General features: G+C 37.7%; 1 protein-coding gene across 1 annotated transcript; it reads left to right on the forward strand.

Annotated features, from left to right (window-relative positions):
• Positions 1-381: 381 nt before the first annotated feature.
• On the forward strand, positions 382-8978 carry CMAS (cytidine monophosphate N-acetylneuraminic acid synthetase; the record flags this gene model as incomplete). The annotated part of the gene is made up of 7 exons (XM_009704750.1): positions 382-541; positions 778-933; positions 3474-3607; positions 4895-4989; positions 5838-6009; positions 7858-8008; positions 8729-8978. Coding segments are annotated over 7 exons (1101 nt in total), but the record flags the coding sequence as incomplete, so codon positions are not given.
• Between the last annotated feature and the right edge of the window lie 8228 nt (positions 8979-17206).

A 17206-nucleotide genomic window follows, 5' to 3' on the forward strand; every position in this document is an offset into this window, starting at 1 on the left:
TACCTCATTCATACCCATTCACAATTCATTGAGCTGTTAGCATGCCTGACAAATTGTGGTGTGCTGACACTGGATTTTTCTGGTAACACTTCTGAATTTTATGTTGCTTAAGCTTCCTGCATGGAAGGTAGATCAAGCACCCTACAGTATTAAACTGGAAGGCAACTCAAGCTTGAGATTTTGCAATCTAGTGAATGTATGTGTTTTATCCCTATTAAAAGTTGCTTGTTGGACTGACAGGGATAGTTCTACTAAAAGAAAGATAAGGACTAGTTCCTTTCGTTGCAAAGCGTGGTACATACTTAAGCCAGGGTGTTGTTCAGCTTAGATTATGGCAGGCAAATGAGCAATGCTGGGATTTTTTCTTTATATTAATTTCTGTTGCTGTCTGCCAACAGTGTATGGGTTTCTACAGACCATGATGAAATTGAGAAGGTTGCAAAGCAGTTTGGTGCTCAAGTTCATCGCAGAAGTCCTGAAGTTTCTCAAGACTCCTCAACTTCTCTAGAAGCTATCAGAGAGTTTCTTAATCATCATCATGGTAAATCAGTAATGAAATATGCTGAGCTTTTATGCTAGAGCCCCAGAGGGACGATGCAGGTATTTTTTTAGAAAAATAAGTAAAGCCACTTATTATTTAGAAAAATAAGTAAAGCTTTTAGTAAAAAGCTAGAAAAATTCTGCTTTTTTTTGTGGCATCCACTCATACCACACTTTGCAGTTGTGTGTATTAAAAAATATTCATTGTTTCATAAATGTTACTTTGTTTTTCTTTAGAGGTTGATATTGTGGGAAATATTCAAGCAACGTCTCCCTGTTTACATCCCAGTGATCTTATAAAAGTGGCAGATCTGATCCAGAAGGAGGGGTTTGATTCCGTCTTCTCAGTTGTGAGACGGCATCAATTTCGATGGAGCGAGGTAAAAAAAGGAGGTAATATTTAGCTGTTTCTGGTTACGGTTATACTTAGTCAAAATTTTTTTCAAATTGTTTATTTTCATACCCATGGTATTTACATTAGGAAGTGATATCAGAGGCAGCGTCTGAGTTCCTGGAGAGGTGTGAGATGGCTTAAAAATTCCTTTTAAGTAGTGCTGTTTTGATATTACTGATCATTGCTCAGCCTTTCTGTAACTGTGTTGTAGAAGTGATAAGGTATTGAAAATTAAAATGTTACTAATTTGTCTAGGCTCAAAATATATCTCCCCAAAACTTTACATGTTAACTTCTGCTTGGTGAGTATTCGTGTGTGTGAATGTAGACATGACACTGAGGTCCTGTCTTAACTGGGAAAGTGTTTGTTCTTACAAGCAGTAGCTAACAAATGACAAATAATGTGAGGTAAAGTCTTAATGAAGATGAGATGGCAGCCTCTTAGCCTGGAGACTTAGAGTTTGTTTCAACCTGCTAATTTGGCTGCCGACTTAGGTCAAATTGCAAACTGCCTTTGAGTCATGAGGAGTGAACTCATGTTAATTATTTCATACAGAAGAATATGACTGTTTTTCCCAGAGAAAACATGCATCTCGGCTACAGTTGCCAAGATGACTAAAGACTGAACTCTTTACTTACAAATAAAGATTGTACCTTGCTGTAGCTGTAGAAGTACCTTTTGTCCTGGTACAAAGAACTATTCTGCATATTATCTATGTTGGTTTTGTTTCTGTGATTAAAGCAGAAATGTTTGGTTCTTTTTCTAAAAGTGGTTAGTTCAGATACTGTCACATCATTTTTATTTTTTAAAGGTGAATGTCATATTCAGACATTACAGTTACTCTGTTGGGATATAAGTTGCTTCAGATAAAAAAAATGTATTAGTTTACGAAAGATCATGCTGTAAAAGAGCATGCAAAATAAATGGATTTTGGTATTAGAGGTAAGTCGGAATAAAAGTTAGGCCTTTGTTTAGAATAAACAGATAACTTCAACATTCTCATTGTTCCTTGTAAGAGGAGAAAAAACGTGACACAATTTGTTTGTAAAATATAAGAGGAGTATCAAAATTGTGGATGGCAGTTTAGGATTCTGTGGATTGCACTTTAGGCAACCAACTGAAAGTCCACTTTGTATCTTGAGATGCTAGAATGGGCATCTATGAAAGACTAAATCTCATTTGGATGCACCATGTGGCTTTCTGAAGTGATCATGTGCCACCTAGTCTCTGTAGGTAGATTATTAAAATAAAAAATCCTCAGGGCCTACCTAAAAAGAGCAAATAATTCGTTAGTATAAAATGACATCTAAAGTCTTTTAATATGGGAAGAGATAAAATTATTCTGTTGCAAGGAGCATATGTGAAGAGAACAAGGAACACGTTGTGCAAACATGAACAGCTTAAGGGTAAAAGCAAATGGCCTTTCAGGAGTGTGATGTTTCGGGTGACAGTGATTCGCAGGAGCATTATGCAGTTTGGTATTGTACTTTTTTTTTTCTTTTTTCCAGGTGGCTTTAAAGTACTGATTATGTTAAAATAATTTGATATATTTTCCTGTGTATTTCTGTTGTTCCCTCTGCATTAAGGTTTAATATTGATGCACCCTGAAAGAGAAAGGTGTCTCTCTCTGACTGGAAATATTTACTTCATTGAGTACAAAGCTCTAGTGTATTTATGAAATGCAAGGTGTGTATATATACTAAAACCTCAGGATGTTTTGGGTTTTGAGAATGCCCTCTAACTTTTTTATGGTTATTAGGTCATGAGACCTGGTCAATTTTAGCTGCTTTGTACATGTGAATTTGGGTGGCATAAGGACAGAAGTCTTTGGTCCCTGGTTCAGTTTCTGCTGCATGCACTACTGGTATTGATAACAATATGGGATCTTATGAGATCATGTTTGTTCAAAGACACTTGTTTATTTGTGGGCAATGATTCTACCACCTATGAAAAGATAACATAATATGTATCCTTAAATAGGAAGTATTTTGGGGAAGATGTTTTCACAGGCAAAACTTCTTTTCATATGCTCTTTTTTCACCTTCCAGATTTCAGGTTGGTCCTCTCAGCTCTCTGAATTCATTCAGGGCATTCATGATTTTAGGTGTAGGTAGCTGAATGTTTTTTTTTGTGTTTACCCTCACTGCAAGTTAAACCGCTTCCTATTGTGTACTCTATCTCCTAAGATAGAGTATGGAAAGAGTATAGTATTTCTTTCATATTGGCAAGGATAATCTGTAAAAATGTCCCCTCTACTCCTTTCAGTAACCACTTTTTCATTCCAACTTTAAAAAAAAATAAAATTTCCTTTTCCTCTGCTAGAAATGCAGGACAGTCCTCCAGTTTGTTTTCCACAGTTCCAAGGAAGAGGAGCGATTCAGTGATTCTTTATAAAGCTAAGCAACAAGAGGCAATAACAAAAGAAGTTGGTGACTGAATTGTGTCCTTAATTTTTCAACAGAAAGCTATTTAAATAAAGTTAAGTGACTCTGAACAAGGATTCTGGAAAACTTATTTTGTCATTTTTCTCTGTCAACAGAAAACAAAATGACAGAGCCTCAAAACCTGAATCCGGCAAAACGGTACCGGAGGCAAGATTGGCCTGGGGAGCTGTATGAAAATGGCTCATTTTATTTTGCCAAGAGACATTTGGTTGAGAAAGGCTACTTGCAGGTTAGTGCTTCTGTTTTTCGTGCTCTTTAGAATAATATGTCTTTTTCTCTTGTTGTAGAGGGTTCTGAATTCAATAATATATTTCTGTTTCTAATGCAGTCAGTATGAAGTAACAGCACTTTGATCTCAGGACAGTTTGCTTGTTATTTGTAACTTAACAGGGCCAGCTGTAGCTAGGGCAGTTCCAGTAACAGCATCCTCCACAGCAAACAAATTTATGCAAATAATATTAAGCAGTATATAGCTGTAAGCCTAAAACAGTACAATGCTGAGTTTCACATCAGTTCGCCAGGATGTAAGTGGATATCTTATAATTCATTTTAGTATTTCTAAGGGTGTGAAACTGATCTTCATGCAGTGTCATAGACTTCTCATATAATCTATAAATGTGTACTCTTCGCCAGTTTAGTCTTATGCCAATTTTGTACTGTAACTTAAATAGGCTTTTTCCCTTTCTTGGTGTTTGTGTCCCAGTGTGATAATGCAGAACAAATGTATTTATTTCAGCTTTCATTTTGTTTGTCTACAAATATAGTCTTTTAGTTTTCTCATGCAAAGCAAGTTCTCCATCTTACAGATCATTTCCAGTATTTGTCAGCAGAACTGAAAAAAAGTCCAATGTAGGTCTTCTATCAGGAATACCTTGCTAGGCACATCAAGAATACCAGGTTCTTACCTCTCTCTTTTCAAGGTTCCTTACTAATGCAGAGGTACTAGCTTTAGGTCTCTAGTTTGCACAGACCCATGCAGTGCCAGCTAGTGCTGTGTGGACTTGCAAACATTGGTCTGGATGGTACAATTGTGTTGAATTCCACATTTTATGAAGGCTGGGCCACTAGCTCTCTGAGGATCAGGGCTTTTAGTTTTCTTTAATTACATTGGGATGTCGTGGATATTTTTCCAATTGAAATTGTCTTTGTGTAGGTAGCAAACAAAAAAAAGCATACTCTTACTAAGTCAATGCTGAAGGTATTACTGTTTTACTGTGTTAAAAGACCTAGTGAAATCAGTGTGATGTAATGGCTATAAGGCATAACATCTTTCTTGCACGCTTTCTCTAGTTGCAAAATGAAAATACTTATTAACCATTGCCTGTAGAAAGTTCCTTCAAATGCTTGGTTCTGTGTCATTGGCAAAAACTTCATTATTAATGATTCACTTTGTATAAAAGCAATTATGACCACTGTTTAACCAGATACTTGGCTTTCATTACATGGTACTGAACTGTACAGTTTTGTATTTGTACTAACTCAAGCAGAAAATTTTAATGGGTTCTATTTTATTTAGGGTGGTAAAATGGCCTACTATGAAATGCGCGCAGAGCACAGTGTGGATATTGATATAGACATTGATTGGCCTATCGCAGAGCAGAGAGTATTGAGGTAAAAGCACTTTTTATTCTTTTATTTCTTTGATACCACTCATTGTTTCAGAGTGTGGTCATGTGAATTCATAATATATGTAACGTAAGTAATTAAGATCAAAGATAATTGGACAACTTTACTTCTACCCATCATTCTTTCCTATCTCTGTTGAAATGATCTGAATTACCTTTGCTGTAATGTGTTGTGGTTTTTTGTGAGTGGGTTTTTTTGTGTTTGTTTTTGTGTTTTTGTCGTTTGTTTTTTGTGGGTTTTCTTGTTTGTTTGTTTTTGTTTTTTCTTTTAAAGTTCAGCTTGGGGAAAAGTGCAAGCTCTGCAATACCATAGCTATGTGTTAGCATCATCTCTGGCCTTTCCAGCTGGCCTTTCCGTTGTCCTAGGCTTCCGTGGTCTGGACCACATTTACTGATGCACATGGCTGAGAGTGTTCATGTAGAAGGCATGAGCTGATTAAATCTTGCCAGCTGCCTTTTCTTTGTGGCTACTCTGCCCCTCTCTAAGGAAATAATGGGTGGGAATAGAATATGTTTTCTGTGCCTCTTTCATCCTTCACTCCATTTTGATTTTGCCCCAAATAAATGCTACAAAACATAACCTCTCATGCTGAGGAAATAAACTTCATCCTAATTTTTAAATGGACAGCATAACTGAGCTGTCTTTTAGATTGTTCTGTTTTTTTTCTTTGAAGAGGGAGAATATAGTTGGAGAGTGATGATGATGAGAAAAGACAGTAGAAGAAAAGAATTTTGAAGCTGATTCTTCTGTCTGAAGATCACAATTGTATTTGAAATATTTGGTTTTGGAGTGTGCAAAAACTTCCATCCTAAAAAGATAACTTTTTTGTCTAGCTTTGGATATTTTGGCAAAGAGCCATTAAAAGAGGTGAAGCTACTTGTTTGCAGTATTGATGGATGCCTGACAAATGGTCGCATTTATGTGACAGAAGATCAGAAGGAAATGGTTTCCTACGATTATAGAGATATTGTTGGTATCGATCTCTTAAAGAAAAGAGGAATCCAGGTAAGTAGTGTTCTGAAGTGTGAGGTTTTGTCTGATGTAACCTGAACATTGAAAGATTCTAAAACTCTGCAGCATGTAAGTTTCTTCAGAGTACTTGTAATCAAGCAGCATAATACACTGGCTCAGGGTTGGGACAAACGTTGTTCTCGGATCCCTTAGAGGAAAATAACTGTTTTGAGAAAGTTCTCAATCTCATTCACAGTAGCTGTAGCATCTTTATCTTTTTATCCTGAAAAAATGTGGGAAGAAATTTTTATAGTGCTTTGCTAGTACCAATCATATTGTTCTGTGTAGTCTAGACACTCATTAATTAAAGTCAGCTTTACCAAGCAGGGATATGTTGTTACCTCTTGGCTATAGAATGGGAAGAAATACCCAGGCAAATTAGTTGATTAATTCTAGATCACCCATGATTGTTGCAAAGAGGGAAAACCAATCTCTAAACACTTTTGCCTGCATAGTTTTAACCATAACTTACGTGCTTTGAAGTTGTAAGAATTCGATGTAAATGAAAAACCGAAACAACACAGATTGTAACATGGCTGCTTTGTTTATTATTATTACTGATTACAATTACTGCTACTAAATTCTGCTGATCTCAATCTTTGCTTGCATTTACTTAAAATTAGCCTCCTGGCTATTTTCTGTCTGTCCTGCTGCCTTTGATATAGCTAGAAGAATTCTTTTGGGGTAAGCACTAAGTACAGATTTGGGCTGCCTTCAAAGAGCCTTAACTCAGTTCTGTTGCAGATAGACAGGCATGGATAAGACAAAGGTAGCTGTATGCTAAGTAAACTTCTTCAGGTACATTTTTGGAGTCTCTATTGTAGGATTTTTTTATAACAGGTTAGACAAGACATTCATGACATACTTTGATGCAGCTGTGCTGCCTTGGGGCAGTGAAATGGAGTAGATGATTCTTCAAAACTCCCTCAGCTTCATTTTCTGTGAAGCAAAAGGGGGAGGAAGCTTGTAATCATTCATTTGTTGCCTGTGGGAGTCCATTTCCATATTTGCTGTGGCTTGGAATGTTTCGTTAAAAAACCAGGTCTTTGTGCTGCACTTTATCAGCAACATATACTAGAAATATATAAATTCTTGCTTTGTGCACCACTCCTGTTCATTCTGTATTTAAACTCAGTGCCAAGTATTTGTTAGTATTTAAAAGTAGTTAGGGAAGATAAGCTTGTCCATAGCTTGGTCAGAAAACTTGGAGGGATTTTGTCTGAGATTTTTAAAAATCCTGCTGCAACAATCTTCTTGTTTTAGCTTACCTTGTACATTGTTTCTGAGATCTCAAATCCAGAATGAACTTCCAGAGATTAATGTGCTGTGCTACTTCAGCCTGTTTAGTGTTCTGTTGATGCTCTGAAGTCCTGCTGTAAATAAAACTATGTTATTAGGTAGAGGAGTCATGGAAAACGCTTCATAATATTCTTCTTCTACAAATACTACAGAAATCTTCCTTGGAAATTATCTTATTCCTACTGTGCCTTAAGTAGATGATACTGCACTAGTTAGTCAGCATGCCACTGTATTCTGATAGCCAGTATTTTATTTGGCCCATGTTGCATTTAAAAAGACAAATGTAAATTTATTTTTTTAAACCTCAGGGAAGCCTACAGAATAGTATTTCACTTTCCCAAAGCAACTTCAAGACCGTAGTGTGGTTTTGGATGCTAATCACTTCTGCTCTGAGTTTTGATTGAAGAAACCAGTTATTCAATGTTTTCTGATATCCAAGAGAGCTTCTATGAGCAAAACTACTACTGTTTTTTTAATAAATCAACTTACATGTCTTATTTCTTTGTTAGTAGAATTTATTCTAACTTGACTTTATTTTAATAGGTTCGACTCGTCTCTGAAAGAGATTGTTCAAAAACACTGTCAGCCATGCAGCTGGGATGTATAGCAAAAGTTAGTGCAACAAATAAATTACAAGTCCTAGAGGACTGGCAAAAAGACATGGGTTTGAGCTGGAAAGAAGTCGCTTACTTAGGTCAGTTCCTTTTTTTTGGTATCAAAATTTCATAGAGCATACACAAATACAAACTTGACAGTGTCGCTCAGCTTCAAAACACTTTACTCTTCGTTAATACACTAAACTTGATGGGATTGACGTGCAAATTACAGCACACAATCACCAAAAGCAGGTACGTATTTTAAGGCTTGTTAGGGTACAATCTAAATATTTAAGGCATTGATGAATTAGCGTCTAATTTGGTAAGAGAAGTCTTAGCTGTTTTTGTAATGAGATTTAGGAAAACTTTTGATATTACACAGGCATACAGTTACAGCTTACAGTTCAGAACTGATTCTAGTTCATTTCAAATGGATATTGTATAAATTATATTCTGGAACGGAAACAAGAAATGGGCAGAATTAAAACCGAAAGCCATTTGATTCTGTACAAAACTATATTTCAGTGACAGCTTAAGTGTATAGTCCCGCAAATGCTTTTTCAGTTGCTCAAATGATTTTACTACTCTTAAAAGTACCATCCTCTTGCCTAAGATTGTGCGAAGTGTGATCAGTGTTTGTGTGTATCAGATTTTCTAAGAACTGACTCGTGTAAAGTGCTGTTGAGCTGCTGAGATGAAAACTGTGGCAAGAATACAAATTTTAAAAAATAGATTAATATGTGCAGAGAAAAATAACTGAGTTTGCTCACTTTTTCCCCTCTGTGATATTTTGTGTTGTCTGTCATCTTTCTCAATAGGAAATGAAGAGTCTGATGTGGATTGTCTGAAGAAAGCTGGCATGAGTGGTGTGCCTGCTGATGCTTGTGTGGTTGCTCAGAAGGCTGCTGGTTATATCTGCAAAAGCAATGGTGGCTGTGGAGCTGTCCGGGAGTTTGCAGAACACATATTCCTGTTGTTAGAAAAAGTGAACTCTGCAAGAAAGCAAATGGAAGAAATGAGTTCCTCAGGAAAGGAAACAGGGAGGAAATGAGAACAGCAGGAGAGGAAATAAGGAACTAATGAAAAAAGAGTAACACGATTGGTCAATCCTGCTTTTCTTCTCATCCTTCCTCTTTCAGTAAGTCTGTATCCCAAAGGATGGCTTATCTTTCAAGTTTTATGTTGCAGTAGAGTTGAAAAGATGTTTCCCTCTAATTTAAGGTCCTAGTTTGATTAAGTGGTGATATTCATGGTCATATGCTAATAATCCTGATCATACTCCTGATTATTTTAAAAGCCATTTAAGTGCAATGGAAGGAATGCTACAAAAGGTAGTGTCCTGTAAATCTACTCTTAATCACTACACCTGTCCTACAGGAATGATGTGTCTATTTCATAATCCGAATATTTTCAGGGATCAGTGATTTTTGCATGACTTGAGGATCTGTAATTCAACTTAAAATATTCTGTCAGTTTTGCTTATTTGGTTTACATTTCTTCTATCAAATGTCAACATGATTTTGTAGTTATGTGCTTACTTTTTACAGGATTTGTATCCGGTAAGGAGGAGTTTTAGCATATGCTGAAGAGGTCAGGTGTAAAATAACTATCAAACTTCTTCCTCTATTTTTAAAGAACAGCTCAGTTACTGTAAAACCAGTCAATATTAGTATTAATTAAGAAAAGCACTTAAGCATGTGTTCAATTTTAAACTCAAAAAATTAAATGGCATTTCGAAGTGTGCCTCTTATCTTTGAATCTCTTTATATGGGGTTTTACTGAAGTGCTCAAATTAACATAGCCAAACGCTCGCTTTGGAGTTAGATTTCCCATTAACTTGTAGATCTTTCCTTTGCAGAAACTCGGTTTCTTTCTATGAAGGTTTTATTACAACCACTAATGAGGTAAAAAAACCAAAACAACAAAACCCCCACCAAAAAAACACTTTAATGTTTATTGTATGGAAAAGTAACTGCTGTTTAAAAAAAAAAAAAAAAAAAAAACACAACCAAACAACAAACAATACAAAAACATAGTTGTTGATTGTGGGTTTCTATAAAATATATATTCAGACTATTTTTAGCATGTTAATTTAAAGCTGGTGTATATGTATGTTTGTATTTATGGAAAATGCAATTTTTACCGTGTCTTGATTTAAAGAACTCAGTATCTGTCAAAATTTGTAAAACTGACACTAAAATTATGCATCAGTTTTTTTCATTTCTAGTATTTGTCAGTGAGTCAAGTTCTGCCTTGAGTTATGCTAAAAAATAAAATCTACCCGTGGTATGCAGGCAATTACAACTGGGGTGAATAATAATGGCTTCTCATTTTATTTTGTTTCTCTGCTAAATAGACACTCCCAATATAACATCACCTGATATATTGCCCTCTGATTAACTTTGTGTTTACTTCCTTATACAGAGCAAAACTTTAAACTGAAATTCTGTTGCCGCCTCTCTGCAGTAGCAAGGTTAAAGGGTGAATAGTTTACTGTACTAATCAGCTCTAAGGTATCATTTAAGTATTTCCTTTCAGTGAGGTTTTAGGGTTCCGCACTGGATAAATGCCATGGACTTTAATAACAGGAGAGCCACGTTTTGGACAGAACTGCGGGCTTTGGTATAGGTAGATTAATTATTTTAGCTGTATAGACTACATGGTAAAGCTTCAGAAGTCTAGATTGGATGAACAATTAAGATTTGATAATGTCATATAGAATTGGCCAAGTTTTTGGTTACTTCACTTTATCATTGTCAAGTAACTTGCTGACTTTGATTTCAAGGACAGTTTCCTGTGAATAGATAGCTTTAAACAAGGTGATTGTGGTGGACTTGATTTCCATTCCTTTTATGTTAGAGAAAGCAAAAATAGGAGTAAGTGCAATTATAATAGAAATATGAGTTAGCAGTACTGTTTGTATCTTAGTGTTTGAATCAAGAACTCTTCTGATGTTTCAGTTGCTTGCTGAATGTGCTGCATATACATTGAGTCTCTACCCAGAATTTCTACATACATCAAAAATAAACGCAGAAACACTTTTGTATGAGTTGCTAATGAGCAGAAAGAAACAGTAGCTGATATTTAAGTCTTTTTACTTTGACAAATTCTTTTTTAGAAAAATGTGGTATAATCTTACATTGGGCATATAGGAAGAATATGAAGAATAAAAGAGCTCTAGAGACTATTTACAAAGTAAAGCCTGTTTGAGCATGATGGGCTGCCTGAAACATTCAGATTTGTATTGCCCACACAGCAAGGGAAAGCCTAACTATAAACTAGAGTAGCATGAGGGAAGTCTTAATTACTCCTCTTGATTTTACAGAAGATCTTGAATCATATGAAGGATTTAGGTGTCGCAGAGGCGGAGATAGTGAGGATAACCCTAACAGTTACCTTAAAGGGGAAATCCTAGGTCTCGGGCAAGCTTCAAAAGTGTAGTATCTTTTGCCAATGCCTGTTTTTTCAGTACATATCCTGCAGCCGTGATTGCCTTTCATTAGAGATGCGTAGTTCACTCAGGTTAGATTTGAGTCGTCATTTTTGATATAGTGGGCTAATTTTGGAATAATTTCTTCTGGTCATGTGAGCACTTGCTTTTTACTTTAAATTGCCTACTAAATTCCAAAAAAGATCTTAGATAATGTGGGCTGTTTCATTGTAATTTTGTGAAGCTGAAGAAAGTGAACTATGTAACAATTTTTAATAAGCTATTATGAAAAAATAGCTGATTACCTGAAATTTGAAATAAACAATTTTCTTTAGTCTTTTGAGAGAGAATGGTTATGGGGTGATTTATGATGAGTTTGTATACTGTAAATCATACACTTCCAAGTTCATGTGCCGCATGAATGGATTATACCTGATGAAGGTGGACAGTTTAATGCCCAAATTAATCACATGCACAAACAGTCAGTTGCTCAAAATCTTTATCTTGATCTGGTCTTGGAGGCAAATCTTGAGTGTTTTGAGTGTGTGGTTATACCCTCTTAAATAAACTTCTTCGCTTGCCTGTGTTCCATATTTTCAAATAGCTTTCAAAATAGGTTTCATGGCGCTGTGTGCTTTGTGCCTGTGTTTGTGAAAAGGTAAGACTCATCTCTCTGTTTTCTGAGCTGTCAAAGCCAGCCCAGTATTTCTATAGAAGGATAATCTTGTAAACCAAGTAGAACATATTGAGAATTATTTGGCAGGATGTTCTTGGAGAGAATTCCCATTTTGGTTAGGCCTTGAGATCTCTACTGGTTTTGGCTGTTTGGTGGCTCTTGCCAGGAGAGTTGAGGAGGGGGGAGAAGGATAGAGAGTAGCATTTTGTCATTAGATTTACTAACTTTGGCACAAGGCATAGCAGTTAGCCCTTCACCTACTTCTGGCTCTGTTAATTTGTTTTTTTTCTGATCTTTGTCCTGTTCAATGTGTTTCTTTCCCATTCTGTGCCGTTCCCTGCAGAGTGATCCAACATGTTCTGACTTTAGTTCATTTCAAATCAATATGAATCATATAAAACTCAGCCTTTTGAAGTTAGAGAGATTTTATAATGCTTAGTGATTTCAAGTTCTTAATACTTTTAAACCTTGTGCACACATTAGTTAACTAGCTTTCCCAGAGCCCGTGTGGGAAGATTTTTTTAAATTGTATTTTCTATTAGTGTTCTCTTAAAACATTATTTCCTGTTTCCAGAAATAACTCCAAATTAGTCTAGTTGCACCTAACAGGGCTAATTACCCTAAATGTCGGCATTGTAAGAGAAGTAATAAGGTATGTCCAGTGGAAGAAGAACTTTATTATGCATGAACCTGTTGCACAAATGAGTTAGAAAAACTTGTCACTAATGCACTCGTCTGAAAAATCCTTGGATGGTAGGTTTATTTCTCTCTCTTGTTCTCAGACAGATTTGTCTATCCCCATTTCTGATCCTAGATATGTTTATATATGTGGCTTTGGTATAATAGAACTTTCCCACTGCTGGAGGTACTGGAGGAAAGAAACATTTGGGAGCAGTCCCATCCTATAGCTGTCTCCCACACCTCTGTGGCATTACAGAGCACTTCCCCTAAAAGAGTTGCCATTATTTTATTTTTGCAGATAGAAGGATATTTTTAATTGTTTATAAAAAGGGTGCTAAAGGGAATGGGCAGTGAGCAACGTGGAGGTAATCATACCGAATTATTCAGGTTAGTAAAGAGCAGGGCTGATGAAACTGAATAGATAAATGTAATAGGATGAGCTTAATAGAAAAACAATCCCAATGTTATATATAAAAAAATACCCTTTTCTACTGAGCAGTTTTAATCCAGAAAAATATCTATTTGCTAGCAGTTAAAAAAGCAAACTGAATATTAGGAATTATTAGGAAAAGCATATAGAACAAAAAGGATGATAGTAATTATTCCACTGTGTAAATCAGTGATTGGCGTGTATCTTGAGTACTATGTGTTTTGTTTCTGACATGTTGAAAGGTTGTAGCACTCAAAAGGTTTGTGGGAGGATAAAATGGATGACGAAAGGAAGGAATTGAGTTCAGTGTGAGCAATATCCAAGTAGGAAATCTTCACTTTGGGAGAAGAATGACTGAAGGGAGTTGTGTTAGATACCTGTAAAACTAAGAGGGACAAGGGGCTAGGGAGAGACTGCTGAAGAAACTAGCAGAGACCAAAAGCAGATGCTTGAGGAATATAAATTTGCCGTGTTGTGTTTGGCAGTGCTTTCCAGTTTTCCTGTGGCCTCAAAACATTTGCAGCTCCTGGATTTCCAAAGCTGGACATGGCTTACAGGCACTTAATAATATCTCAGCATACTTAAAACAGCTTTTGGCCATGTGTTCCATGAGTCTGACAGTTGATATGGTTTCTGTGGTTCCAAACCTTGGTTTCTTCCTCCTATTTCTTGTATGGGAAATAGCCAAGTGCATTTTTATCCTTGTTTCACAGTATATATCAGTGGTTCATTTTAAAATGTCAATGTGTAGCTCTGACACAGGAACAGGACATGGCATTACTATTACCAATAGGAATTAATAATCTAATCTTAAAAAACTCTTTGAAAATAGGGCAAAAGTGCACACAGAACTGTGTAAGAGTATGACTACGTCAGCTGGATCGGCATCCATCAGTCAGAGATACTAGTGGTAAATTGCTTGGGAAGTTCTTGGACAAAATGTGATTGGAGGTTGGGAGAATATTCAGGAAAATAGCATATGCTTGTTGTGTTTGTTCACATACTCTTGCAGACAAGTTTCTGGGCTAAGTTGATGCATGTCTGAGCTAGTATGGCCACTCTTGTATTAAAGTTAAATGTGGACATAGTCTCTCTGGGGATGTAACTTTTAACTAATGGTGTATTTGCACAACTTTATTGCCTGTACAATCCATATAAGAGTTTGACTATTTTTATTCTTGTGGCCACCTTTTTTTCCTGATTACGTCTTGTCCACAGCAACACAGCCTCAAGTTGGAAGGGGATGTGTCACCAATCACTGATCCTTCTGATCAGTGATGCCCAGCTGAAGTGTTGCGATTGATTAAATGAAGCCTGGTCTAAAAAGCTTGAGAATGGGATTGAAGTAATCTGATCTAGACAAATATAAAACACCCCCATTCATTTGACTTAATGAACCTAAAGATATCTTCAGAACGTTTGTAATAGTCTGCCTTTCGATTCATTCAATTCTATGAATGCTGCCAGGTGTTGTCTTGAAGGAGCTGGAGTTATCCTTGCACTGGACTGGACTATGAACGGGTTTTATGGACAGTAGTTCAGATGACTTGCAAACAAGCCCTAGTCCTGGCTTGCCACATCAGTATATCAACATCCTTCTGTCGTTGTGCGCTTTCGCTGTAAAAAAACAACTGTGGGCGGTCTGCATGCCATGCTGCTTTTTACTTCTTGCTCTTGCATTCTTCATATGCTGCCAGGTTTTTACCATCATGTCATTGAACACCTTGCAGCTTATAACAGTGAGGCTCTCCACATTTCTTAATTGTTTGTTTAAAAAAAAGCACACATTTGATTTATAATGAAAGCCAAGAGATTTCAGGGGTTTTCAAGGTAAAGTTGCAGGCAGTGCATGGCAATGTAAGGAACAGTGAGCTAACTGGATTGTGCCTTGCAGTGCGTCTGTAGTGATGCCCCTGCTGAGAAGCAGGGGAACTCAAGTCTGAGCTGCTTCAATTAAGCTGCTGTTGTTGGTGTCTGAGCTTGGATAGCACAGAGATGTATGAGCTAGCTTTATATTGCATTTCATTCACCTGCCAATGAGGTCCTGCTATACCTTTTTTTTTTCATTTTTTTTATTGTAATGTGGGTAAATCCTTAACTTAGCCAGTAGGCAATGCTGTAGACTGATTAATTCCTCATCCATCTTAAGTAGCTAGGCAACTAGCTGCAGTTTGAGCAGCACAGTGATACCTACCTGGCTGTTGGATTAGGTCTAAGTCGTTTACCAAGGTCACAACTGGCAGAGAACAACAAACCAGTTATCCTTTGTTTTAGTGAAAAGCCTTGCAGGCAGAAAAGGAAAATCTGCTTTTATTACTCCTAAGTGTCAATATTTGCTAACATGTGAATGCCATCATCTGTCCCATCATCCTGTCTCTACTGTGGCTGCTAGTAGATTCTCAGTGTTGCGGATTGAGCATTCCCAGGTACATCCTTGCAGACACTGGCAGTCAGAAATGAAGAACTTCATAACCAGGCTGTGCATCAGGACTGTGCCTTGGTACCCAGAGACAGGCCTGCTCTCCTCAAACCTCTGTCTGATTCCCTTCAGAGTCTGCTTCTGCTTTTGAGCCCCACAGCATCCTGTGAAAATGAATGGCTACTTCTCGTGCAGAGCTTTGAAGTTAAAACACTGCAGTCAATAGATGTCAGTGAAGAACAAACATTTCTGTTCCTTTCAGAAGCAGCGGTGCTTCCCTTTTTAATGGCAGAAAGCCTGGCTGGCTGCAGAGCCTGCAGCAGAGTGCACATGTCTCTGGTGCCATGGGGTTGCATTCGCTCCCAAGATGGCTATTTCTCCACTTAGCGTTGGCCTGCAGGACCGGTTTGGAAAGAGGCCGAAAGGAGGCAGAGCAATGTAATGTGTGACTTTGTGCTTTTCTGTCGCTGGGTTTTTCGCTCGAGCGGCTGTCAGGAGTTCCCACTCGCTCCCTGTTGGGCCCGTGAGGTGCCCCTGCTCCTCGCTACTTGGCCAAGGAGCGACCTTTTCTGCAGGAGCCCAGGAAGGGCAATGCTTCACCATGCACACCCACTGTCTTTCACTGTCCTTTCCTACAGTTTACCCTCTGTGGTATGCAGGACAGGCAAACAGATTCAGGAAAGGGGGAGGACTGTTTCCTGACAACATTAATAGAGAAGTTGCTGCATGATTGTCTCTCATGGTTGCTGGTCCCTTGAAAAAAGGTGGGTTGTTGTCACCTGTGAGGCTGGAACTCGTGAAAGAGTGATATGGCCACTCAGTCCTTTTCCCCCTTTCTGAACATGGTCTTTCAGCGATCATCTTTACCCCCACACTCAGCCCTTTCTATCAGGCCTGATTCCTCCTGTTCCGTCCCCACTGGGTTTTTGCAGCAGGAGGGCCCTTGACTCTTTGTGGTCTGTGCTGTCTGTCTTCTCTCATCTGCTGGTCATGAAGTGAGCCCCATGGAAATTCCTTCTGGTCTTCCACGTTTACTTTTCCAGCTGACAGATGGTTACAGGTAAACCCTTGCCTTGATCCCCTGAGCATCTCTGCTTTACTTAGACCCAGTGCAGAAACCCACCAATTGATCTCCTGCCCCGAGTCTTCCTGATTTTCCTATCACTTCTGGCTTCAAAGATTACCAGAACTGACTTGGATTCCTTCCCCCACCTGCTCTTCCCCTCTCACTTCTCCAGACTCACTTGCATCTTCTACAAGGCATTATTGGAAAGATTTTTTCACTAGTTCTTGTTTTCCTCCAAGAAACTGCTTTAGGCTTCAAAGTCATTGTATCAGAGCTAATGTGACTTAGATTGCTAGGATGTTTACCTGAGCACCTTTTCTTCTCTGAGAGCCACTTTAGAAGATAGTTGTGTAATGCTTTCAGGGAAAAGGTCCCTGAAGCAAGGCCTGGAATTCATGTGTTTCTCTCACAAGAGTTCTGGCCCTCCAAATGCTTTTGTTCACTTTTTCATCTGACCCAAAAGCCAGGTAAGCCTGGGTAGCAAGCAAATCAGGCTAACTTCAGCAAGAGTGGGTAGAAGCCTCACATCTAAGCTCTGGTGGCATAAATGTTTAATGCTGTCCTCTCTAATTAAATCAATCTTGAGAAGAGCCC

The sequence above is a fragment of the Cariama cristata genome, unplaced genomic scaffold (assembly GCF_000690535.1).
Source record: "Cariama cristata isolate BGI_N322 unplaced genomic scaffold, ASM69053v1 scaffold8007, whole genome shotgun sequence".
Classification (NCBI taxonomy): Eukaryota; Metazoa; Chordata; class Aves; order Cariamiformes; family Cariamidae; genus Cariama; species Cariama cristata.